General features: G+C 42.7%; 1 protein-coding gene across 3 annotated transcripts in view; it reads right to left on the reverse strand.

Moving 5' to 3' along the window:
* Positions 1-26,593, reverse strand: part of LOC142402312 (cell adhesion molecule DSCAML1-like) — a 53,174-nt gene that overhangs the window by 6,211 nt on the left and 20,370 nt on the right. Inside the window, exons 4-25 of one of the 3 annotated variants that reach the window (XM_075487922.1) lie at positions 16,735-16,881; positions 16,364-16,642; positions 15,010-15,285; positions 14,602-14,898; positions 13,814-14,086; positions 12,754-13,038; positions 12,500-12,619; positions 12,235-12,411; positions 11,455-11,654; positions 10,509-10,605; positions 10,221-10,349; positions 9,962-10,129; positions 9,791-9,861; positions 8,317-8,557; positions 7,245-7,430; positions 6,546-6,701; positions 4,774-4,913; positions 2,662-2,815; positions 1,976-2,093; positions 1,667-1,830; positions 1,473-1,571; positions 938-1,126 (exon numbers count right to left, since the gene is read on the reverse strand). In XM_075487922.1, coding sequence (XP_075344037.1) covers positions 938-1,126; positions 1,473-1,571; positions 1,667-1,830; positions 1,976-2,093; positions 2,662-2,815; positions 4,774-4,913; positions 6,546-6,701; positions 7,245-7,430; positions 8,317-8,557; positions 9,791-9,861; positions 9,962-10,129; positions 10,221-10,349; positions 10,509-10,605; positions 11,455-11,654; positions 12,235-12,411; positions 12,500-12,619; positions 12,754-13,038; positions 13,814-14,086; positions 14,602-14,898; positions 15,010-15,285; positions 16,364-16,642; positions 16,735-16,881 — 3,966 coding nt within the window. Of the gene's footprint in view, positions 1-937; positions 1,127-1,472; positions 1,572-1,666; positions 1,831-1,975; positions 2,094-2,661; positions 2,816-4,773; positions 4,914-6,545; positions 6,702-7,244; positions 7,431-8,316; positions 8,558-9,790; positions 9,862-9,961; positions 10,130-10,220; positions 10,350-10,508; positions 10,606-11,454; positions 11,655-12,234; positions 12,412-12,499; positions 12,620-12,753; positions 13,039-13,813; positions 14,087-14,601; positions 14,899-15,009; positions 15,286-16,363; positions 16,643-16,734; positions 16,882-26,593 lie in introns of those variants that run through there. The other 2 variants (XM_075487923.1, XM_075487924.1) reach the window with 2 other exon arrangements.

Consider the following 26,593-nt stretch of genomic DNA (forward strand, 5'->3'; position numbering starts at 1 on the left):
CATGTCCAAAAAGGTCCGTAAAGGCACCATAAACGTCCGTTTTCAAAATAATCAACTCACCGGAGTGGTTACTGGTGTGCACTGGTAATCCATGTCAAATTTCGTTGCGAAAAGTTGCTTCTGTCGTGTTTTATTTGGTATCTCGTTCATGCTCGCACTATTTTCTTAGCGGTGGCGGAGTAATATCAACGAACATCCAGTACAAATTGTCAAATAAAACACGACAGAAGCAACTTTTCACAACGAAATTTGATATGGATTAGCAGTACACACCAGTAACCACTCCGGTGAGTTGATGATTTTGAAAACGGACGTTTATGGTGCTTTTACGGACCTTTTTGGACATGCACATGACTTGCCATTCTGAAGCAGGTTGAGACGAATCAAAATTAGGCAAATACCGGAGACAGCAGTAAAATTCAAAAAAGCGGTGAGGGGGGTTCTAAAACATTGCAGACGACTCATAAAAGAGGCTTAATGTTGAAAATACAGCAGTTCTCCTTTAATAATACAATATCTAAGATGGACATTGTAAATATGAGCATTATAAACTGATTTTCCCTAATATAAGAGCAACATAATATAAATAAAATATACTGTGAGAAAACAGAAAAAAAAAATCAGATCTTATAAGTTTTTATAGTTTTATACTGTTGTTGATTCTGAATAATTATATTATACTTGTTTTTTGCATTCATTTATTTTACTATTCTTTTAAGTTGTGTGTATAATAGCTTTACAAACTATGCAAAACTATGTGAAGATTACATGTTTTCAATGCTAATAACCTGTAAGGGACAGCAAAAAAATCATCAGTCTATTTAAAGATATCAATTAGATCGCAAAATCCCGATATGATTTTCCGAATCCAGTTTAAGCAAGTCAAAGGGATTTATTCCTCATACATCTAAAATGAGAAACTGCCTCCACTCCTCACCTCTTCCATGTGTCTTCGCCTCAATGATCTCACTGATGCGCCCTGAGCCCACGCTGTTCTTGGCAGCCAATTTGACTTTGTACCAAGTTCCACAGCGAAGATTGTCCAACCTGAAGGAACGTTCGCTGGAGCTGATGAACACGTCCCTCCATTCCTCTGTATTATCCACGGAATACTGCAGCACAAATCCTGCATTCACACAGAACAATGTGATGTCAAACACAAGCAGTCAGATGTACATCACTGACAGCTCCTGGCTGAAGCTGCATCTGTTGGACACCAGGGGGCAGCGAATAGCTATGTTTAACTTCTGTCAGCTCAAGTTTGACTTCTTTTTAGACAAAAAGACGAGCTTATTGAACAACTGTAAAAGTACAACTGGCAGCAAGAGGGCGAGGCACGCTGAGAAGATCAGAAAAAGAAAAAAGAGAATAAGAGTCAGATAATCCTCTTGATGGTCAATGGTATTTGTTCCTGCTTCAGCAGTGGGGTGGGCAGGGCTATCTGTTCATCTCAAGGTTAGACAGTAAAATACCTCTGATTGAGCTTCCGCCGTTGTCTCCAGGGATCCAAGCCAAGGTGATGGAGGAGGTGGAGGTGGTGGAGACAGTTAGTCGAGGCTGGTCAGGAGGAACTGGATGTGCAACACAAAGAAGTTGAGTCACCAATAGAGTGGAATCACCTCAAAGCCAACGTGTTTGTTACTCATTTAAAGCAGCTTCCTCTTACCTTGCACCACGAGATTTACTATGATGGTGTCAAAGCCTAGTGTGTTGGTAGCAGTACAGGTGTAGTACCCAGAATCCTCTGCTTTGACTGAACGCAGCACCAGTGTGCCATTGGATAAGATCTGCCGCTGACTGTCGGCTGTCACAGGAATGGCAGAGTCCTCACTGATAAAACCAAACACAGGTTACACACAGTTAGTAGTCTGAAGTCAATTGAGTTATTCTAATTTGTGTTTACCTCCAGAAGCATCATCCTCTGTCTAAGTGAGTCATGACTCTGACATACAAATGCTATATGATGCGCTCTGACCTGTCTTTGGTCCATTTAATGGTGGGGGCCGGCTCTCCCACTGAGCTGCAGGGCAGACGCACTTCCTTCATCCAGGGTGTGGTTACCGTTCCCCCAAAGGACAGGATCTTAGCCGGTACTGAACACAGACACAAAGTACTGAACAGTTAACTTCAATCTTTGACTTGTATGCTTACACTCAAATTATGGTCATGGTGTCGTTTTTCATATTTTAGCTCATCTGTCAGTGTCTAGTGTTTGCTGTATGAGTGGCCTACTTTGTCTGAGGGGAAAGACCTTTATGTAGTGCTGAAGGAATAAAAAGCTGTAGCAGAGGATTCTAAAGTAGCCCCTCCTCCAACCTCTTAGTTTCACTCTATCTTTACTCAATAGATCCTCCCCTGTATTGATTCTGGCCTGCTACCGCTCTCCCTAGGGGTCATTTTACTAGATAGGCCCTGTTCATCACCACATAATTAACAACAGCGTTTCTTGCAACATAGCCACAATACAATCAATACTACGCCTGTCAGTCAATAGCACTGAGTGCAGACAGAAAGAAGTGGGGAGAGGGATGGATGAAAGCGATCTGTGTTGAGGAGATCATGTTACCAGTTCATAGCCGTCTTTAGAGCACTGTCCCTCATAACCTTTGCACAAATCTCTTTACCCTTCTCCTCCCCTGCAGGCTCGCCCAGGGGACCCACCTTTCCCAGCAGGCTCCACTGTGACCTTTGCGCTGATGTTGCCTCGGCCAGCAGTTGTCACGGCGGCCGCCCAGATGTGGTATTGCTTACCACGGGTAAGGTGCGTGATACGGTAGAAGAGCATCTCCGGGTTGGCCTCGTACTCGCTGGGCGCCTTGGAAAGAGAACACGCCATGTCATGTTAGCAAGCTCTGATAACACAGCAACAAGACAGGCTTGGTGGCAGATTGGGTGCAAATAAGAAAACGTTACAGAAAGTTATAGAAATGTGAATTTTAGGAAAGTACTCATAAAAAGTATCAATATGTACACGTCCGTGAGAAAGGCCTATATTCTGGCAGCTGGTCACAGACATGTCGGTCTCCGGAGAAAACAATTAAAAACTTCAAACCACACTCTTATTGTAGTCCTGCTTTTCACCCATGAAGGGAATTTTTTTTTATTTGCAAAAGTTTATGAACAACACTTTTGTCTTCTTAAAAGCCCAACGTGATACTGATGTAGCGGGCAGTGTCAACTGCCTTGCTCACTGTGGAATGGCACGTATGTGACACTAACAGGGTTGATTTTTACTCTTTTTCTATGTATGTACGTGTCACCACCTCTATTTACTGACATTTATGATATAAATGTCAATAATCATTATTATCACAAACAGAGATGAGCCATTTATTCATAGATTGTTCCATGAATTGAAATTTTGAAAAACTACAGTGTTACTATTTCATAGCTCCGATGTTTGCTAGCATTAAACCTTTGGCCACTAGGCAATATTCTGAGACTCCCACCTTAAAAACATTCTCAAATTCAATCATCCCACAACTTAAAGGCCAAACAGAACAGACAGAGACTTTATAGTTCCCAGACACTATAATGAATTCTTAAATGCAGGAAATCTCCTTATACTTCCAACCAACCCCATGTGAGATATCAAATCCATAAACTGTAAATTACAGCAAGAGTTGCAACAAGTCACTGATAATAATTTTATCATACATATGTTGAAACTTTATCAACATTTTAGCTCTCAGTAGTGGTTTAAGCTGTTATTATTTTTCCTGTGTTGCATTTCCTTCAGACACATCTTTGAGAAGCCACATTTCCACCAACATTCAGAAAAAAAAACAGTGTGTGCACATAAACACTGTTGTATCTCAAGATGATCCTTTTTCTATCTCTTTAATCTGTTCATTTCTCAGTGTTCATCTTTCACCATTTGCTTTTCCTGCTTTTTGCGCTTTCCCTCTCTGTGCTGCTCAGTGAAGAGGACAGGATGGAGGGACAGAGGGGGAGGATGTGTGTGTGTGTGTGTAGGGGGTTCGAACATTCCTCCAGCATCGTGGTGGTGTTGTGGTGATCCAGGGAGCGATACAGGGAGATAATGAAAAGACGGACAAAAGCACTCTCATCTCGATGTGACTGATACCCAACGTTGCTCCTCCCTACCACCCAGCCCATCTCCCTCATCCCTCTCTTTTTCTACCGTCTCCCCTTGGTGAATCCCAACCTCTAATGGTGTGTCTCTTTTTCTCTCCCAACCTCCTTTCCCCCTCCCTCCCTCTTTCTTTCCCTACCTCCCTTCTCTACCCGTGCTCATTTACATGGCACTCATGCACAGGAAGGGAGGAGTATTTGTGAATAATAAGAAAGTGAGATTCTTTCCTTATATCAGACTTCGCCGTGTGCTTAGTGTTTGTGTGCATATGATCTAAACAAAATTGAAATGCTCTGCGTATGTTTATAAATAGAAAATGTTGAAATGTGATGTCTGTGAGTGTTTGCGTTTCTGATGCGGCAGTGTGCATGTGTGAGCTTGTTCTCGGCCTCATTTGCATATCTACGTCTCATCACGTTGCCAAGACAACCTCATCTGTTCATCTGGGAGGGCAGGAAATAAAGCAATGGTGCAAACACAGTGAAAGAGAGACACGAGCAAAGATGTGCACACACACACCACACACACACAGGTTCAATTAATGATAGTGGTTACAGCTGAATTATTTTCATTTGTAGGTTTTTTGCGGGTTTTTTTTTTAATCAACTTATTTGATCGTCAAGCACCCAAATAAATTTTTACTGACCCGTCGTGAGTTGCACACACAGAGAACTTACTGGCTGGCCAGATCCCGGACTGGAGCAGTATATGGTGTACTTGCGGATAACCCCGTTCGGTTTCAGAGGAGGTAACCAGGACACAACCACACTACTCGGAGAGGAAGGAACTGCTTTGATGCCAGCTGGTGGACCAGGCACTAGAAAAACACATAGCAACATCAGCACATGCAGCCATGCATATACAGTGTGTGCATGTGTGTGTGTGTGTCTTAATGCAGACGCATTGGGTGTTGGATGCCTGTTAAAGTGAGCAGGCTTGTTTGCAGATTGGTAGTCTTATCCTGCACTAAGCCGCTCTGGGAGGACTTGGAAGAACTCCCTTTGGGTGGATGGCAGTGACATATGTTCATTCAGACATTGGTCAGCAATTCTGACTCTGTGACACCCAGCATTCTCTAAACTCTCAGACCCACAAACAGATTAGACTATTAGATTATTGGTGTCTGATCCTCTGTGAGCCACTTCAGCTTTACACTAGACACCACTTAATACTTTGATTACAAGATAATGGCACAAGAGGGGTTTAAGAAAGGATTCACATACTTAACAAAAACACATCAGGACACTGGATACTGTGAAAGGAGAACAAAAATGCTTTTGTCACATAGGTCGTACTGTATAGTGCCCAACCTATCAAGCCTATTCAATCCCCACCATAAATATAACTCATGCCTGACAGTGGGCCTCATCTGGGGTCCACAGAAGGACCATAACACAGTGTAAGACCCAGCCCTCAAAATCCATCCCACAGTTCTCCTTTTTATTCTTTCTGGGGGCCCCCTGATCCAGTCATTCAGCTAGCCTACTGCCCTCGACTCCTCCACACAACCCATGACATAAGCAGCCATGAGAACAACTTAACGTGGAAAGGAGAGATGTAGCAAGAGAGGCTTTAAAGGAGGGAGGTAGGGATGAAAGAATGGCGAGAATGGTATGTGCAGTTCCTGGGGGAGTGATGATGGCGGTCGCGAAGAGGAGCAGAGGAGGCAGTCATCATTATCATAACTGGACCGCCATGTCAAAGAAGGAGTGGCAGTGAGAAAGGGGGGGTAAGTCCCATCTGGTGCCCAAAATCTGCCCCGAACTGCAGGCAGACAGACAGTCTGCTGCACAGCCCGGCCCGAGTGATGATGAGGAGGAACGGCACAATGGTGCACCAGGATATCATGTCTAACCAAACAAAACACCAAAACAAATTCAAATACAAACCAAGAAATCTAGGTTAAATTATCCAAAAGAAAATCTTGCCCATGATATTTCTATATTGTTTTTGACACCTTTTATATTGTCAGCCAAGACTGGAGTTTGTCATCCCCTTTTTATTTTTCCATCTTCAGCTCCCTAAACTCCTCCTCCTCCTTTATAAAGAGACATTGATATGGCTGTAATCCCGCCTCCAATGGTGTAAGCACAAAATTAATTCTCTCTAATCCACGAGGAGTTAATCTCTATGCCTATGGCAAGAGGGCTGGTGGAGACGATACAGGCCCCGGCTGATGGGTGACTCCTGAATGCTATATGGTCTGAGAGAGAGCACACTCCTCCTCCATCACCCCCAGAGTCTCCTGCCAGCCCTCCCTTATCCCTGAGCCGTAGACCCAAAGCCTCTTAATTCTCATTAGCAGCGCTAATGGAGCCTCCCAGCATAAATTAGCTTTTGTCATGGATTGGAGAAGCAACCAGGCACCCTTTTTTATCTGCCACCCGAACACAAAATGAGCGCACTTTCCTGCACTTTTAGACAAACGGATTAAAAATTGTATACTCACGATCCTCGCGGGTTTGGATGTACAGGACATTGCTGCGGACCCCATCTCCAGCTTGTGTGTAGGCCAGCACCTGGACGCTGTAGTTAGTGAACTTCTCGAGCCCTCGCAGCTCCACCTGTTCACGTGTGGTGGTGATATTCTGCATCTCTCCCCATTCTGAGGGAGAACAGGAAGGGAAAACTCTTTTTCACCCAGATCAAATCTGTCTCTGGTGAAATACATCCATATGCAACTAAACTGCTTTGCTAAATAGGTTTTGAAAAGCAACGAGGTAACTTCCTGGATCACAAGGCAGCAGCTAAAAATTCCAAATTTTCACCAAATTAATTGTAACTTGAGAAAGGTTTATATCTGTTCTGTAACGAACATGTTATGGATTTGTAAAAACTCAATGATTTAAAAAAAGGTAACCTGGGCATTGATACATAGTATCTTTTTAGCAAATGCTTGTTAGTTGTACACAAACTGAATTCTTGGATGCATAGACTTCTGAACTACACAAACACCAAACTGTTATACTGTAACCTCACCAGTCTGACATAAATATGGACAGCTTCGAAGATACAGTACAACAAAACAGGAAGTGGATTATGAGAAAGGTACGGACAGACGACATATTCTGATTCATGACACTAACGGAGAGGCAGGTGAGTGTGAGGGTGGGTTGGTGAATTTTAGAATGAGATAGGTGATAATTACTCTGCATTGGCCACTGGGCCTGGCCCCCACAGCACCCACCTCCGTCAGGGAAGAGGGACCAAAACACAACCCGGTAGCCTTTCAGCACACCGTGCAGTGTCAGCCGTGGAGGCTCTGCCCATGTGATCACCGCCTCGTCCGATGTCACCGAGATGGCTCTCACATTCTGTGGGGGCTCGCTGGGCACTGAAGAGATCAGAGGGGGAGTGTTAGTGGTGCACTGTCAAATCTATGAGCACTGGGGTTATTTTTATGCTTCCTACTTTTAATAAAATCCTTGTTGCTGCTAAGAAGACCTGCTGGATCTGGCTAAGCTTGAAGCGTTGGTAAGCAATAATAACTAAAAAAAACTACAAACCTCAGACAATCTCTGCTAATACGAATCGGTCAAATAAGCTCAAATTAGCTCTCAATTGCTACAGCTTTTAGAGTGGAGAGGAGAAGTGGTGGAGGTTTGAAGGAGGGGAGGAAGAGCAATGAGAGAGCAGCATGAATAGTAAAACAGCAACATCTGAGGGGTTAAAATGCAAATGAAGGGAGTGAGAGCAGAAATATGGAGGATAAAATCTTAAGGAAGACAATGTTCATCTTTATTCCCATGGCAGTTGTGGGGGCAGCTTCACACTACATGCTTGGCCAATTACCATCACTTAGGGTGTCTATCATGACTCTCCACTCAAAAAGAAAGGGACCATGGAGAAGTTACCGTTCAACACATGAAATAGACAGAGGAGTCACGAGGGGATGAGAAAGGAACCGATGAGAAGAAGAGCAAGGAAAAAGGAGGTGGTGTGGGCAGACATTTGAAGAGTAATAGGGTTCCATGTTCAACTCTAGCTCTCCACCAGCCTAATGAGGGTACTAATTAAAGCAGAAAAATATGGGGGGATGTGCTACAAATTCATTTCTACCATTTTGTATGAGCATGTTTCTCTATATTTATCTGCATCTATTTTAATCTTGTTATTGCATTTCTTCTCTTTTGGGTACATGAAAGGGATTCTCCTTTCCTACCACTCCAACACATGTGCTGCTCTCCTAATTCTTCATCTTGTCATCTAACTTTTCCTACCGTCTTCCAGTGTGGTGGCGTTGATCTCGGTGCTGGACGGGCCTGTCCCAGCTCTGTTGAAGGCCTGGACCACAACCCCATACTGAGCAAACTTCTTCAGGTTGTCCAAAGTGTACACTTCACTGTCCCCCGTGGCTTTCATCTCCACTATGCTGTACTGGCCGTTGCTACCCGGACCGTTCTCTCTGTAACCGATCTGATAGCCTCGGATCACCCCATTCTGCAGCTCCTTCTTAGGCGCCTGAAAATTTTGATGAAAAGAATATTCTTTCAAAAAGATTTGGCAGCAATATACAAGCACAGATACAGAGGTAGAAATAAAACTTAGTTATTGTTTTTGTGGCATGATGTGAGCTGTAGTGGTAAATATATGTGGATGTTTTTTGTTTTTGTTTTTTACAGTAGCAATCAACCTTAAAATACTATTTTCTGATTTATAAGTCTTAATTTTCTTCTGTTTTTGTTGACACTTACTACTAAATGTTCAGTGTTGTCTAGCTGAATGCTAAACGTGAAGCTTTCTAGCTTAAAATAAAAATAAAAACTGAAATGAGGAATTTATTTCTGAACTGAGAATATTTGTTCATCTTTAAAAGTACAAAATCATCCCTGACAACAAGGGGAACATAATTGTACCTTTCATTACCTTAACTTGGGCTGAACTCTTGATAAATATGTGTTGGCTACACATTGGTGGGATGGTGGGTTTGTACTGTTGCTTTGCAACCTTTCTGTCTGGATCTTTTCATGTACAAAATCATACGAATTGTCAAGATACAGTGCTTGTTCCCTCATAGCATGCATCTCGGGTCAGTGCCATACATATAACAGTATAAACATGTATAAATAAACATGATATAATAAAAATAAAAATAATAAAAACTTGCTTCAGTTCAGCAGACTTATAAAACAGTAAACATGTACCTCCTCTTAACTTCACTGAGATATGATATATGATATATCAAAATAAGAATTTACATGTGGAACTATAAAGACTTTTTCTTAATGTTTTTTGAAAAGAATTGCTTAAACACATTCAATTCGCTTGAATTAATTAGAAATTCCAGTCTACTGTGGGTATGAAATCATTTGGACTTGGACTTGATGTTTTTTTAATCATATAAACCTTTAATCAAAGCAAATGAGAGAAAGTGTGTTACAAGTATGAGCCTCAACATTATTCACTAACCGTCTGCTTTGGAAACAACTCGTCATTTCATGTCCATAATCTAAATATTTTGGCCTGTCTGAACTAAAAATGTGTGTGTCAAAGTTGAACAGGCATTCGGCTTTTAGGACAGCCTTAGATTTTTAGTGACTGCTCATTGATATTTAAAGTAACCTCAACTTGGGCAGAGGTTCATGCAAAATGGTATTTTCTTGTAATTTTGTCTGTAACTGTGTCAATCAGCTATAAGCATTGTGTAATTAGACACAATGTAATAAAGAAAGTCCAAAAGAGAAGTGATTTTACCCTCCATGTAACTCGTATGCTCTGAGACGTCATCGGCTGGAGGATAACATCCATCGGTGGCCCATCAGGTGCTGTTGATGTTAATGAAAGTGTAATTGTTAATGTTCATAGCTCTGACATAAGAAATAAGAAAAGCTGGCAACATTTGGAAAGGAGAAAACGATTACTGACGTGCTTCCTCAGTGCTGATTGTGAGCTCTTTGCTGGGAAGGCTGCGGCCAATCTTGTTGTAAGAGTACATCCGGATGCTGTAAACACAGGCTGGGTGCAACTCAACAATGTTGGCTTGATTGTTAGTCGGTGAGATGTTCCTGGTTGTGTACATGTGATCCCAGGTATCTGTCAAACATGAGCAGATTTTAAATATCTGTAAGCTGATACTATTAAGGCTTACATGAAGGCTTAAATTTGGGCTTTTTTGAACTTTTACCGGACTTGTTCTTGTACTCAATGTCATAGCTGGTGATGATGCTGTTGCCATCAAACCTTTGGATCCAGCGTAGGTTCATGCTCCTGTCCTTTACCTCCCTCACTTCCAGTTCAGGGGGATCAGGTGGTTCTGTATTTGTTGGAAAAATAAAGGAAAGGAGTATTTTGCACCACCATTGACAACTGGGGATGTTGCTCTGTAGCTGGAAAGCATCAGGCTGTCTATATATAACAAAAAAACATTATTAAATGAAAAAAGGCAAAGATTTACAGGATTTTGTCGAATTACCTTGTACTGTGAGTTGGATGAGCCCTCGACCTTCTCCATAGGAGTTAATGGCGTGGCAGGAGAAGAAGACAGAATCTCCTCGCTCTGCAGGGTTCAGCTGTAAGCAACAGAACAAACAGGAAAAGGTTATAATCTGCCACAAAATATACATGACACACACCACAGGACGGGTCACAAATATCCTCTGCAAATGATACATTTTAATCAGCATTTTGCCTCTAAAAGAAATGGCTCTGTAATGTCAGATATTAGTAATCTAACCTTTTTAATCCCTTCCCTTTCCAAGAAAAGGTGCTTAAAATGCTTATCCATGACAGTCCGATCACTCTAAATGTAACTGGAACTGAGTTACGGGTGTTTAAACACACTTTCCTTTTGTACATCTCATTTATTTCTTTATTTCTGTAAGCAGAGTCTGTTATATGACTGTAGTTCTGACCTGTTAGAAAAACAGTCCCAGTCCAAATGTTTTTTTAATGATAAGTCCAGGTGCTTTCCAAAAATCCTTTCTGGCTATTAAGCCATGTGGAAAAGACATGGGATCATTAAAAGGGCTCAATGTCGGGTCAATGAAAAGCTAGTAACATTGGATTTATTTCTAAATAATTATATAAAGAAAATGATCAAGCATCAGACTTATAAGAGAGAGTATGTGAAAACTGAGGCACAGCTGCCAGCTACATGATGATGCAACAGCAATCTGTGGGAATATATTGAGGAAGTCATTTTTTAGGGCTAAAAGTTTTAATGAACTAGATAGATGGGACCTTTTCCAATGCAAAAAGAAATAGCAACCTGCATGTCTAAAGCTCACTGAACAACAAAATATGAGATCAGTTATGGAGCAAATTAACACAAAACTACAGCTTTATGCAGCTTTTAAAAAGTCTCTCAGTTTTTGTTTGAAGGCTTGAAGCTGAGTTCTGGGTCAGACGGGCATTCTGACCTTTAGTGTGGAGATGACTTCATCCCCCTTCTTGTTGATGGTGATGGAATATCGGGGGTTTCTCTCTGCATCAATGACTGTGTCTCCTCTCTCCCAGCGGATGATAATGGGCTGCTCTCCGCGCGCTGTGCAGTTCAGCTCCTTGATCTGGCCCTTCCTCGCCATGGTGGTGTTGGGGTGGCTGGTGATCATGGCGGGAACTAAGCAGATTCACAGACATGTCAGAGTAATGAATAGTTTTATATGAAGTAATGAGATGAGGGAATGGGGATATGGTATTGGAAACTGAGGATATATTACAGATGTATAGACATCACTTTTTCAGCCTTCCGTTCTCAGTTGTCATTTCACGCTTCAAGCCTCACTGGCATCCTTACAGTACATCCACCCTATCTATCTGTCTCGTCTTGTTCTCCTCTTTCCATACTTAATCTTCTTTCCTCTTCTGTTCCTTAGACATGGATTATTGATTGAGCGGAGATCCTGTGGTTTTGTTTTCATCACTAATTCATCAGCGTTTTTCCCCACCTAACATTCGGGAGCGCACAGACCGACAGACGAAACACATAAATCAATAGCAAAGGCATCCCAGTTAAGGGTTTGCAGGACAGAGACAAGATTTTGGTGTGTTCAGAACAGGCCGCACTAGCCTGGGGCAAAAGTGCATCTTAGAAGTGGTGATTCCTGTCAAAAAACTTAAGATTTATCTTTGTACCGTCCAGGAGATGTGGTTATAAAAGGAAGTGGGTTCGGGCCAAAGAAACAATGATTGACACTTACTCTTGACAGTGAGGATCATGCTTTTACTGATGTCTGAGCCCACACCATTGGAGGCCTGACAGAGGTAGTACCCCCGGTCGTCCTCAAGAACATGTCGGATGAGCAGAGAGCCATTTGACATGATCTGGATGCGGCCAGTAAGGGGGACAGGATGGTACTGTTGAGGATTTCCGACACCTGCAGGACATAACACAAAACTTGCATGTAAACATGTCAGCTTCTCTATTTTTCCTTGTTTGTGTGATGGTGTTGGAGCTAATTTTACCTTTGGCATGTTTCCACATGACCTTTGGAGGTGGGTAACCCTCCACAGAGCAATTAAGAACTCCAGCTTTTCCATATATGCAGTCCTGGTTGTTGGGCTGCACCACAAATCGTGGTGGCACTGAGAAACGAAACAAAAGAAAAAAAGAATTTATCGCTGCCCTAAACAAAACAATAGGAAACATTGAAAATCAATTTCAAACTCTGCCTGAGTTCATTGCCGCTGTTCCATTCTCTCCTCTCTCAATCCCTCACCAGTGACAATCAGCTGTCTCTCCCAGCTGACGGTGGCAGCAGCATTGCTGGCGATGCAGGTGTAGTTTCCGTTGTGCTTCAGTGTCACCTTGGAGATTTGCAGGGAGCTCATGAACTCTTTGGTCTCTATTGCGACGCCAGAGGCAGAGCCTGGCACGATGAGCTGGCCGTCTTTGTGCCAGGTGATGCGTATGGGCATGTCCCCAGATGACACCACACAGGCAATGTACATGAGCTTCCCCACTGAGGTAGAGGGGATATCGAAGGGCTGGATGAGTGGTGGTACTGAGGGAGACACAGGAAGAGTGAAGAGATTCAGTGGAATAAAGGCAGCAATAGATGGCTAAGAGTGGCAATGCGGCCATCTGGAGCAGTGCTAAAAGAGATAGAGAAGGTCATTGGCCAGTGGGCCCATCTTTACCACCACTCCCTTCAGTCTCCATCTCCTGCAGCCCATAATAGCTGCTCTGGTTAGAGTCCAATTGGCAGGGGAAAGTCATTCTGTTGCCATAGTAATGGAGGTTGAGGTGGGGGTACTACAGCTGAGACATCTGGGGGATTTAATCTAGGCTTCATTATTATTCATCTAATTAAATCAGAGACACACTCACACTCAGGCACATGCACACACACTTAAACACCTCTGCAGCTGCCTTCCTGCCATCGTTAGCGACTCACAGACTAAACAAAATACAGACACAAACATCTCAAATCTAAAATCTAGAAAGAGCATTTTAAATCAATCCCATAACACCATCTCCATGTTAAAAACCATCAGAAATGACCAGTCTGTTGAGCAGAAAAGATAAAAAATAAAAATAAAAAAAGATTTAAAGAATAGCCCTGTCTATTCCAGGGTTCCTTTCTCTTTGTGGGACAGATTGATGTCTTATGTGGACATTTTGTATTTTGGCTGGGTCTAGAGTTTGAATTCTTGTCTTAGCTAAAGAGGGTGGACCTATACTTCGTGTCAATCTCATCATTTTGAATATTATGAGTATATATATTTCTCAGAAACCCCACGAACACCCAATGAATTAATTGTTCTCTTCACACTTACCTTTGACAGTGACGTGGACAGTCTGGTTAATTGAGACCTGGGGCTGGATCAAAACGCTACACAAGTAAGTCCCCTCATCCGCGCCCTTCTGCACGTCCGTAAGCCTCAGGGTACCGTTCTCAAACACCACTTGACGATGATTATCAGGCAGCTGCATACCATCCTTGAGCCATTTGATGGAGTAATACGGGTATCCAATCACTCTGCATGTTATATAGGTGTTTCTGCCCGCCACTGCAGTGATGTCTCGCATGGGTCTAATTCTAGGTGGACCTGGAGACACGGGGAGGAGAGGGAGGGGACGGAGGGAGGAGACCGAGACAAACATGGAGGCCGGAGAAGGGGCAGATGAGGTGACGGAGGTCATGGCAGAAAAGGGGGGCAGCCACGGAGACGGAAGGTGAAGAGATAAAGGTTGAGGGATAGAGTGATTGGGGCAAGTTGACAGGTAGAGATAAAGGTTAGTTACCCCCTCTTTGCTAAAATCTGACTGAGGATAATTGTTGATTTTAGACTAATCGTAGATTCTATGTATCTAAGTGATAGATAGATAGATAGATAGATAGATAGATAGATAGATAGATAGATAGATAGATAGATAGATAGATAGATAGATAGATAGATAGATAGATAGATAGATAGATAGATAGATAGATAGATAGATAGATAGATAGATAGATAGACAGATAGATAGATAGACAGATAAAGTGATCTATACTTCTCACTAGCCCCTGCATGTTTGTATAGTCAGGTGTAGAGTGCATTTATATTGAAAAGCAGACAGGCACCTCTTACGTTTATGCGCGCTTGGTACTCGGCGCTACCGGCCGAGTTGCGTGCGACGCAACGATACACTCCTCCATCTCGAATGAGCGGGCTGCTGACGTTGACATGCGACACGGTCAGGCCGTCTGACAGGGTGTACTGGCTGGTCTTGTAGGTGGAATCTCGCACCACTGGCTCATCGTCTAGCGTCCAGGTGATAGAGGGGGGCGGGGCTCCCTTGGCGGCACACATGAGTGAGAAAGGCTCACCGGGGTTCACCACCCGCTCGCTAAAGGAAGACACAATACGAGGAGTCCCATCTGAGAGGGGACAGAGAAAGGCAAAGCGAAGGATGAAGTCATTCATTAGACCAAGAACTTTTGTGTATTTTGTGGTGGTTCATAGGATCTGCCCTTGTTGAGTCCACGTACCCTCAAGCAGAATAATGGAAAAGTCCTGAGCAGTGTGGCCCTTTCGGGAAGCAAAGCACTGGTACGCCCCAGAATGGAACTTCTGTGCTGCAGTGATCTGCAGGGTGTCGTTGTGTTGTCCCTGGATGGAGATGTGCTGGTCTGGGACGATAGGCTCTGTGTTCCTGTACCAGGTGATGGTGTATTCTGGAGAGCCCTCCACGGTGCAGGTGAAAAACAGTGTGCTGCTGATGCCCGTTTTCAGATTCTTGGGAGACAAGGTCACTCGCAGTGGATCTGAGGGAGGAATCAATGAGGTCAGAATGTATGTGTGCATGTTTGAGCACACATGAAGAACAAAACTATGACATGAGTATTATATTTTGTTTAGTTCACAAATTTACTGTATCATAGTATATATTAGTGTATTGTTAAAACCGTTGCAAAAACAATCCATATCTCGCTATTCAAACTCTTAAATAAGCTTTCGATCATGAATGCACAAAGGTTGTGCAGCAGCCTTGCTGTGTCTTTGCATTTACTGAGTAAATCCAAAACCCATGAATTGGACTCAGATTGCGACACTCTGATTCACGCATACAGTAGGTGTTTACGTTCAAACAGACGGGCAGAGAGGGCACAATCAGCAGTGGTGACTCAATCTGTTCGACGCACTCATTAAAAAAGCAGCTGGAGATATCACTTCACATCGCTGTCCACTTGTGTGTGTATAAGTGTGTCCGTGTGTTATAGAGAGAGTGTACGTGTGTGTGTGTGCAAATGTCAGTGAGCAATAAGACAGCTGGTGGTGTATGCTGGGGGGCATCGCTGTGCCTCCCAACCCCCCCTCGCCCTGTCAGAGTCACAGAGTGTGCTACCATGATGTGCCCACTGGCAAAACCTACTGCCTCTCTATTCTCTCCCTCTGTCTCGCCTCTTTCCCTTTGTTTCTTTGTATACTTCACACAATATACATTTATCTCAGCCGCTCTTATTATGCCGTTACTACATTGTCGATAATGTCATTCCAGCACTGTCTGGATGTCTGATTGTCCCTTGAATGACCCCATGTCTTCATTTCTATCTCCTTCAAACTCCTTCTCGCTGATGGTGAATGATGCTGGCAGTCGTGTTATGGAGTCAGACTCTGCGATTTACTGCCCTGTCTCCATTTTTGAGGTCTGATATGATGAGGCATCGAACATACATTTGTTACAGACAGCCCAAAGTGAAACCTACTTTACACGTGTGCCTCAAACCAAAAGTAACAGACTTTATTAATGTGTCCCTCTGCCAGGTTGATTCATTGACAAGACAGCGTGAGAGTCTGTCAGGTTATTTGTGAGTGTGTGTGTGTGTAGTGGTGCTCACACACCTATAACGTGAAGCTGTCCAGACACCTCCTTTGAGCCAAAACTGTTGGTGACTTCGCAGGCGTAGCTACCGCTGTCCTCCTGCCTCAGGTCACTGATGGTCAGCCCTGTCAAGCGCCGTGTCCAGCGGGCATCTGAGGGCAGCGGGCGGCCATCTTTCAGCCAGCGCACAGTGGGGCTGGGGTAACCACCCGCTATGCAGGGGAGTTCGATGCTCTGGCCTGCATATAACTCCCCTGCTTGGAAACTGTCCAGGATGGTGGGTGAGGACTCGTTGGGGTCTGGAGAGCAGAGATTGGGTTATTATTATTGTTGTTAAGACAAAGAGAAAAAAAACTAAGCAAACGTAAACTGACACCAGTGTGCTGCTCACCCATTACAGACAGTCTGGCTCCATTGCTTTGCCGTGTCTCGCCACTGTACTTATGCTTGGTGATGCAGCGGTATGTGGAGAGGGCATCCTCTTTCTGAACATCAGAGATGTAAAGAGCCCCAAAGGATGTCAGCGAGAACCTGTTACCTGAAGAAGACACATTCAGCAAAGGCCAACATCAGTTTTCCCAGAGGTAAAGTAATGACAAACAGGAGCATCCAGGAGAAAAAGAAAAAAAACTTTCCCCTTCCCTCCCACTCTCCCTTATGATGATTATTCTGGTACAAATACATTGTGTTTTTTTGTAAAACCATATTGGACTAAGAACAAACAGCTGCCTGAACAGTTGGCACTACCTGCCTAATAAAGTTGCCTTCCAAACCCTGGCGCTCTGTCAAGACCTGGAGGACACACAGCGGTCACCTATACCACACACACGGACAGACCATAGACAGCCTAATGCTCTCCCACACCAAACAACTCTTCTGTATCACACTATCATCATCTAAATCCAAATGTTAAAGCTTTTTGTTTGCTGACAAAACGGTAAACCAACTATCAAGTGTGCCTCTATGTGACAGCCTGTTCTGTAACATTTTATTCATGCCTTCATGAGATTCGTAGTAAGATAATTCATTTTGAGCCCTTTCATCACTGATGTAACTAAAGACTTTTTCTATTTTTTGCATAAAACACAGCGTTTCAAAATCCTAAATGCCTCTAACAAAGTATCAGGACCTTTTAGCTAAAAACAGTGACATTATACATAATGTCAATTACATGTAATGCCAGTCTGGGTATCTCCACTGTTAAAAATTTGATTGTTCTGTCTCTCATTCCCTGCTCCCATATCCTGATTTGAAAAGGATCCCATATGAATTAAGTTGCTCCACGTGTAAAGATCTGTTATAAAGCAAATATAATGTAATCACAAACAACCATAAACATATCAATTATAAGTAAAAATCTTGTAGTTCACAGTATGTGTGACATGTTTCAAAATGGCTGCCTCAATACAATAAGGTTAGTTTGGGCTTATAAGCATTAATTATCACCGGTGTTGTTTAACATTCAAACTGCAGGAGTGGCCGCTTTCAAGTGCACCTGTGTATTAACAGCATCAATATTTATCTACAATGCCTGTGTGTGTCAGTCAGATGGCTGAGCTGGTACACTGAAGGTAGCAGTTACGGACCGAGCACGTCTTTGCATTGAATATGCTGTATGACCCGAGAGGAGGCACAGGCTGCAATTTCACAGCAGCCTTTGTTTGCCCCCCAGAATGAAGCCTTACAGGATAATGAGCACTTTAAGACTGCTACTCCCACAACACCGAAGACTTGCCTGTCACAACACTCTGACACAGGCAGGGAGAGACATAAGAAGGGAGGGGGAGTCAGCTGGATCTGTCAAAGCCACACTTTTGTAGCTGCCCTCAGCAGAGGACCGAATTCATCCCATCTGCAACCTCTGAAACAACGCTGATTACACAACACCCATCAGATTATCCGTCTCACTATTTGTGCATTTTAACTGAAAGGTTTGTTCGTAGAATTCCTCTCCACGTCTATGTGTGAACCCTCGTATCGTCTGTTTCACCCTTTTCATCTCTCTCTCTGTCTCTTGTTCTCAGTTTCTAAGCAGAGTGGCAGACGGAGTAAAATATTAATTACTAAATCCTAAATCACTGTGCTCCCTCAGCTTTTATTCATGCTGACTTGACTAGATAATGAGGAACAGAGCCTACGTGCATCACACACTCAGACATATGCATACACACACACAGCTGCAGCAAAACATATAAAAATGCATGCACACAGGTATGGACCGTAAAAAAAGAGTGGATCATCTTTTCTTGCTCCTCTCTCACATAAAGTTCTGCATATCTTTAAATAAATCTGTAATTAATCTTTAGCTTTAGGGTCAGGGTTTAGGGACACCTGAAAACACAAACTGAGCAATGAATCTTGCCAAAAGCTAGAGAAATAAACTTGAGATGGGAACCCAGCAAGACTTAATACTGTCGAACCAAAATAATGAAAAAGGGACTCACAAAGAGTCAGAGAGAGCTCCTCAGGGGCCGTAAAAATAAAAAAAAAAGACTTTAACCAACGATAAATTATTCTTTAAAATGTCCTTTCAGCCGCAGCAAAGGTCTTTGAAGGAAGCTACATTGGATGGTGACATTGTTGGATTTTATGAGTAAGAGCGTTGGTTTTAGTGTCGATAAAACCTACATGCAGATGGAGCCCAGATAGAAACTATTTCAGTCTTTATTGGCAACTGCTGGACCATATAAAGTCAATTTTATTCTGAAAGAAAAGCCTAAAAGGAAACTTCTCCTGTTGCACAATGCAAACTTTATTTCTGTTTATTAGATTGTACTCTGAACTGAAAAAAATGCCATTTTAAAACTCTGCACAGAGAGACTGCACAGTTATGATTTGGATAAAAGAATGAATCCAAAGGTGGCTCACATGCATTGACCAGCTACCTATAAGCAAGTCAATTCAAATCCACCTCCAGATGACCACTCGGTGGCGTTAAACTGGGCAGCTATCTGTGACTTAGTGTGAGCCCCAGCTTTATGCTCTATAATGCATAAAAGGCCATTACACAAATGAATGATCAAAACAAACACATCTCCTGTAATAGAGGTGTGATTTCACCTCTTTATTTTTTTAAATCCAACAAAATGGCAGCCTCATAGCCACACAGCAGATCAGACCTACAGCTATGAGAGATTCCAAAGAGGAGGAAATAAAAGGGAAAATAATGCATGAATAAAGTATAAATATGTGTGAGAGAATAAGAAAACATAAAAGCATGATATGGTTTATAAATAGAACATATACTGTAGCCCATGTGGGTCCAGGAGTGTGTATTCATTGTGAGTGTGAGTTAGTAGCAGCCTCGTTTTCTCACATGCAAATGAAGGCGTCGGCGCAAAGATAACGAGGCCCATATTTCCACCTCCTCAGCGGGGCCATTATTTATTGATGTTCTGCATCTTTCCCCCTCCCTCCCACTCTCACGCTTTCTTCATCCTCTCCCTGTTGCTAGGGCCTTCTTACTGCCATCACATTAAGATTTCGGTGTACTTTCACCACTTATTAAATCGCTACCTGTTTGGAATCACTGAGGACTACAGCAACAGCGTAACCTGCATGAATACAAAACTTATTTGTGCAAAATGGCTGCAGGTGTCAGTTAAATGGATAAATGTTAAAAGCACCAGCATGAAGTTGCTAAATACAACTTTTCAGATGCATGTAGCTTCGTAAGCGATCACAAGTATTTCGCTAAAACGTAGCAATTTTTCTTTATTGGTTTCTTTGGGCCTGGTTCTGTATGAGCTGTATGAACAGTACCTTTCCAGCCTCGGGTTGAACTTGTCTTAGATGGAAAAATTGCTTCACTATTTAGACTGGGCTAGTCTATTTGAAGGCACAACCTCTTAAGAACCATCTCATGACACTAAACTGTCCAGATTTTTCTTGGTACAAAACAAATAAAATGAAGTGTGCAAACATGCAGCATGAATAAAGTTATTCCTTTGGGCCCCCCTGTATGGACTCCACATCTAATCAGTTTGGAAAAGGCTAATAAGCTATCAAACTCACACTCCGGTTTCCTTCAGGTGGGTCACTACAATCTGCTCCCTCGAGTCCTCATTTCATTCAACAGAGATAATGGTCAAAGACAGCAGTTTCTTGCCTCCAAGGGCTTACCCTCTTAAATGAAAGTAGGTGTGGATTATGACAACTACAGTATGAGGAAGCGCAAAGAGAAAATATGCCAAAGAAAAAGAAGGTCAAAGGTTTTATTCAAAAATGGACAACTGTGCAAACTGTGATAGAGATACCTGCAGCATAACTGGTTCATCCAGATTATTCCAGACATTTTACTGTCCATATTATGTGTGCCTGTATTGAGGTGAACTACAACACAGGCTTTAGAATTATACAATACACATTAAAGCATACCATAACTATACCATAATCCTTCAATAGAGATACCTAATGGGTTTCTAATGGGTAACCATGTGGTTTGATCCGTGGATTTTCCCCAAACGCCCACACCCACTGTCTTTGTGATTTGATAATTGCATTACAATAACACATTCTAATTATTCCTCAGGGCGACAGACTAGGTTTGAGTTAAGAAGAATCATCTGCATTCTGAGTATGACTTTATCAAAATTGCATTCTGTATTTCTGCCTCTTACCATTGCTCTCTATATAAAGTTGCAGAGAAGAATTTGAAAGAAGGTGAGAAGACAGGAGGAGAGGAGGAGAGGAGGAGCGGATCAAAGACTTGTGACTGTCACAGAAAGAAGACGAAAGAAAAAAAACGCAGCGTATTCTGGAGATATTCTCTGCAGTGCTGGAATATCCTTGGTGCTCATAAATGCAGACATGATAGGCACGTACACACACACACACACACACACACACACACACACACACACACACTCAAAAACACCAACCAAGCTTAAAATAGGACAAAAAATATTTCCCTGCTGGCACAAAAAAAATAATAAACTACGGGTTAAAATTAGCACCACAGAGTCACTGAATGGCAGTAGTCCAGTCTTGTGGAAGAGGAACGTGTTAAAGTGGAAAATGAGACGCATTGATTAAATTACTTCCTTTTGATAATGAGAAAAGCGAGAGGGAAAAGAAAAGACAGGAAAAGAAAAAGAAAAGAAGGGGGTTAACTGAGGAGGAGGTAACAGTACATGTCTGTGTTCTCCACTCTTTTATGTAAAAAAAAGGGTGTTACATCTATATTCAAAGCAAGAGTCCACTCCAGCCTCCCTCTGCTGTCTCTCTTCTCTCTGCTGTGTACATTTAAATGGCCAAGTAGAAGCAGGTGTCAGCCAAATTAATATATACACTCTCTTGGCTCTTATGCTGCTGCACAATTACTTAACATCTATGATTGGTGCCTTCTTAAATCCTTTCAATTCACATTCAAAGCAGGTTTTATTGGCACAACTGATGCGCCACAACTAATCGAGCAAAGAGAACGACCCAACCTGCAGCATCTCCTTAATAAAAGAGACTTTGTTAACACAACCAAACTGTTCAGTCCGAGCACGAGTCAATCTGCCAGTTAGGTTTAACACTGCATGAGCAATGTCTGAATCTCAGCTTTCAGGTCCCTCTTTTTCCCACTCACTTCTTTGTCACTTGTTCATTTTCTGGAAGGGGGTCGAGATGCAGGACGTCGGAAGAAGCCGCAACTCTGTCATGTTTTCATTAAAAAGCCACGCTTCACTGTCTAATCCTAACTGCTGTCCTCTTTCCTAACCAATTCTGACTGCTTACCTCATCTTTCAATCATGTTCTCCCTGCCCTGCCTATTGCCTCTTGCCTCTGTGAATGTTGCGCACAGACTAAGTGTGAGCACAGACGGTGCTGGAAAGTTGAGGGGACATAAGTGTGGAGGGGACCAACATGGAGGTAGAGAGGGGGTAGGGGCAGAGAAGGCAGAGAGCAGAGTCCAGTCTCCACTGAGATGGGACCACGTCTCTTCTGCTCCACTGGTTCCCCTGTCCCAATTTGCCCTATGTGACTTTAAACAGTAAACACTGGGGGAGGGGATGATGTTGAAGGCCCTATCGAGAGCCTGAATGGACCGTCAGGGACAGACATAAAACCGATTACATGCAAAAGATGTCGTTTGTGTAGATATAACTCAACACAATGTTGCAAAGGCACCATATTCTTCCCCATAAAGCCATCCTAACCAGACAGGCCGACGATGCTGCATAAAGCTAAATGGACCATCTCAGATAGAGGCAGCGCTGAGGAGATTAAGCATCAGTGGAAGCATCAGAGGAAACGAGGGATGGAGGGGGAAGAGGGTGGGTGGATGGAAGAGAAATGGGGAGAGATGTAGAAATAGGACTCCATTATTCATGACGTGTGTTTCATGTGCTTGGTGACATCTGGGACAGCAGTGATAATGAGAGTCCCACGAGGGAGAAACCACATACACACACATCCCAATACACTGCACCATACAGACGCATGCCACAGCGGTCCAAACACCTACCCTTAACTGGATGCCCCATTAACTCCTATTGAACTGTTAATTGTCTGTGCCATAAAGCCTAAACACTGAAACAACATAGCGCTTGAAAAAAGTCACCCTGTAAAAGTAAACATCCGGCGGCAGAAAGCTCCCGCTCGTTCACCTTGTTTTGATTTAGTTGCAGATAAGAGACAGAGGTGGATCTACAGTCTGCCACCGTACGTGCACTCGTGTGAGTGTCTGTTTGTGTGTGTGCGTGTAATGCAGTCTACTCCAGCTTAGCCCATGGCCTGGGGCAGAGAGCTGCATTAGCAGCACTGAGTGAGCTGCCTGGTCTCCCCCTATTAGAGTGCTGGTGGCAGAGGAGTGTCGCTGGCCAGCACTGAGACAGACGGAGAGATAGAGAACATAAATGCTGCTACATAAACACATGCACACGAACACTCTCTGATTTAATGTCTTTACCAGAGAGGACAGTCAAATGGCCCAAAACACATTCAGATCAAAACATCACATAACACAATTTGGTCAAATTAGATAATGGAAATCATCTCCTAATGTACATCATCATTTAAGAAGCAGCAGTAGCTGATTTTAAGAAACTCTGGTTTAGTTAATGCCTCCAAACAGAGGTACTTTGTCTTATGTTAATGTTGCAATTCCGCAATGTAACTCTGTTTCACACATCGCAGAGACCTCTTAGTGTCACAAATCTACACAGGAGATGTAGTTTTGAAACTGTGGACGGCATCATTATCTGACAAAATGGCAGCATTTGACATCCTGGGATGAGTACAGGTTACTTTATTGCCACTTGAGATCTGGTGGGACTCAGGACTCAGTTACACTGCACATGATTTGGGTGAATGTGGGGACATTAAAGTGTGTACTTTCTCTTTGTATCTGTGTCAAAAGTCCACAGTCCACAAAAGACCCGAGTCAAAAGGTTTGGTAACCTGGACACTCTAAATTGCCTTTGGGTGTGAGTGGCCGTCTGTCTATATTTGTTGAACTCTACTGGTTTAAAAGAGCCTGAGCATCCCTAAAACAAAGACAAGAGAGTAATGATGATACACAGACACTCGCTGTTCTCTGGTCTGCAGTTATTTCCTCCTCTGCAAACTTTAAATGATTCAAATCAGATTGCTGGTGATCATCAACTACGCATTCACATGCTTCTTGTTTTTTGAGCTGTGATTACTGCTTTGCTTTACACTCATGTGTGCATACTGTACCATACTTTTATTTAAATAATATACATTTTAAATGTCATTGCCACTTTTGGCTGCACAATACCAACATTTTCTTTTGGAGTGAAGCAACCGCAACTCTGCTCCTAGAAAGTAGTGACTTGTGTCCGTTTCATCCGTGTTCAGTGGAAATGCTTTAAAGTTTATTTAGGTCTTAAGACTTCTTCTCTCTTAAGACAGTGCAGTGCAGACGTGCAGTAAGAATGTGGAATTATCGACGGGCAAGATTTTGTATGTTCATGCTAATCCACAACCAACTAAAAAACAGTCTTTTCCATCATATTAACATTATAGAAGCGGTTCTGGTGCTTGCTTCTCTGTACGGCTCTCACAACAGTCAATCAGGGTCTGCAGTGTTGATTTGACCTTTGTGTTTTGTTTGGATGGCTAATGGGGAGGTGGATCAATAGGTCTTATTGAGAGGTCGTATAGGAACATGGCACTTGGATAACCACCAGGGATCCCATTTGATCCCTGATCATGTCCTCTGATGGTCTCTCAGCAACCAGATGCAAAACATTGTGAAAAATACATTTCTCCACTAAAGTCACCAAAGAGAATTTAGTTGTAAATTTAAATCTGTGTTCACAAATCATAAATCACAAGGATTGTGTCTATTTTAAATGCCGTTATGTCTGATTGTGGCATATTCCCTCATATAAAATGCATTTAATTCAAATTCAGCACCACTACATGTAATAATCCAATTAAATCTGATATAAATGTGGGGTACAACTCCTGAACTCTCACAAGTTGTAGAGAATATAGAAATGAAAAATAAAAATCAGATCAAAACTTCTTGCTAGCGTTTCAGTAAATAAGCATTTCCTTAAATACAATTTCTTAGTAGAGCCCGCTGTAATCTCCCGACACTAATCCCTCTTTCGTTAGCCTAAACAAAAGAATAGAAAAAGGAAGCAGGAGAAAAAGGGTAAAACCTCTTTACTTAAATCCTATTTCTTACCCCCAATCCAAGCCACATAACCTCTCAATCTCTTTCACTTTAAGCCTTGACACAACTCTTCCAGCTTTCCCTTTTCCTAATAACTCTGGACGTGGTTAGGAGAGCAGATTAACGGCTATCCTTTACAAAGACAGTGAGGACAAATCAATTTGTTACTTCACTTCCATGAAAAATAGAAAATAAAAATCCTCAAGTGATGGGAACCATCAGGCTTGAACAGAATCACATGACCTGAAATCAACATGGCGATCAAATAAGTAAACAAAAACTTTTTCTATGCTTGTTTTTATTGTAGTTCGCTTCCTTTGAATGTATTTACCCTGTGGAAATATAGTTTCAACCCAAAGGCTTGCAGGGCTGTTGACTAAAACATTTATTTAGGCGTTGTAATTTGTTGAAGTTTCTGCAGGTCATGGACATTTTATATAAATCTTAAGTCCATGTAAATTTATGTCAATTTCTGTACTACTGAAAATGTTGATACTTTTCATATCCAAATGTTAGTCTTTGGTCCTGTTTTTATTAGTCTGACTCATGATAGCAACACTGATGTCTTCTCTTTGGCCAAAACCTGTTCTTTCTTGCTTCTAAAAAAGTCTGCAATGATTTATGCCTTTTTCATTTGTCAATAATATATATAAAAAAAAAAACATCCCACACTCTTCCTCTCTGTAACTCTCAGTTGCTGTGTGTGCTGCTCTCACACAGCCTGGCTCGAAGGGTGAGATAGTGGCCAGATTTCTGTCAGAGTGATGTGCTCGCAGGGGCTTTCCCATCTTTCCCTCTTCCACTGAGTGACACTGATACACTTACACACTGTAAACATGCCCACACTGCACGCATGTGTGTGAGCCCGTGTGTGTTTGATGGAGACACAAAGAGAGAAAAGGCAGAGGGGGGCGACAGCGGCGGCTTTAGAGTGTGTGCATTATGTGCGTTAAGTGCACGTGAGCAGGCGAGTGTAGTAGTGTGTAAATAGTCAATAATAGCCGACACTTGTCAGCCCTCTGCTCTGCACACACAAAGCCTGTGGTTGGGCTATTGTTGAACTCCGCCTATCTACAACCCCCCCTCCCCAACCTCTATACCCCCACCCCACAACTGGGCCTCTCAAGCAGAGATAATTATGCCTATTGTGCCCCTTGAACACACAGACAACTCACCAGCACACACACAAACACACACACTTATTTGTGCTAATTAACACACCCACCCACGTGTCTACTCAACCTAACTGAGTAAAAGATGGCTGCCAGCACCCCATCTGTTCCTGCCCTGCTCACACTCGCTCTCAGCACATTGGGGCAAACGTGAGACGTGCAAAAATATCCAGTGAAAGTGAAAGATGAACCGAAAGAGGTGACTAACTGTAGAACAAGTGGCACTGACTAATTTGGCTTTATTTCCATCCTTTTCTGTTTATATGGCATATCGTTTTGCAGAGAGAATCTCACGGTTAAGTTTAGGTGTTTCTGCCATGTTTATATGTGCATGTGCATAACAGCAGTACCTTCATCTGCATGATTACACCCACTAACCCCCACCTCATCGCCTGCTGTGTGCCACATGGGACAGAGACAGGGGAGAGATGAGCGAGGGATGA

The sequence above is a fragment of the Odontesthes bonariensis genome, chromosome 16 (genome assembly GCF_027942865.1).
Source record: "Odontesthes bonariensis isolate fOdoBon6 chromosome 16, fOdoBon6.hap1, whole genome shotgun sequence".
In the NCBI taxonomy this organism is placed as follows: domain Eukaryota; kingdom Metazoa; phylum Chordata; class Actinopteri; order Atheriniformes; family Atherinopsidae; genus Odontesthes; species Odontesthes bonariensis.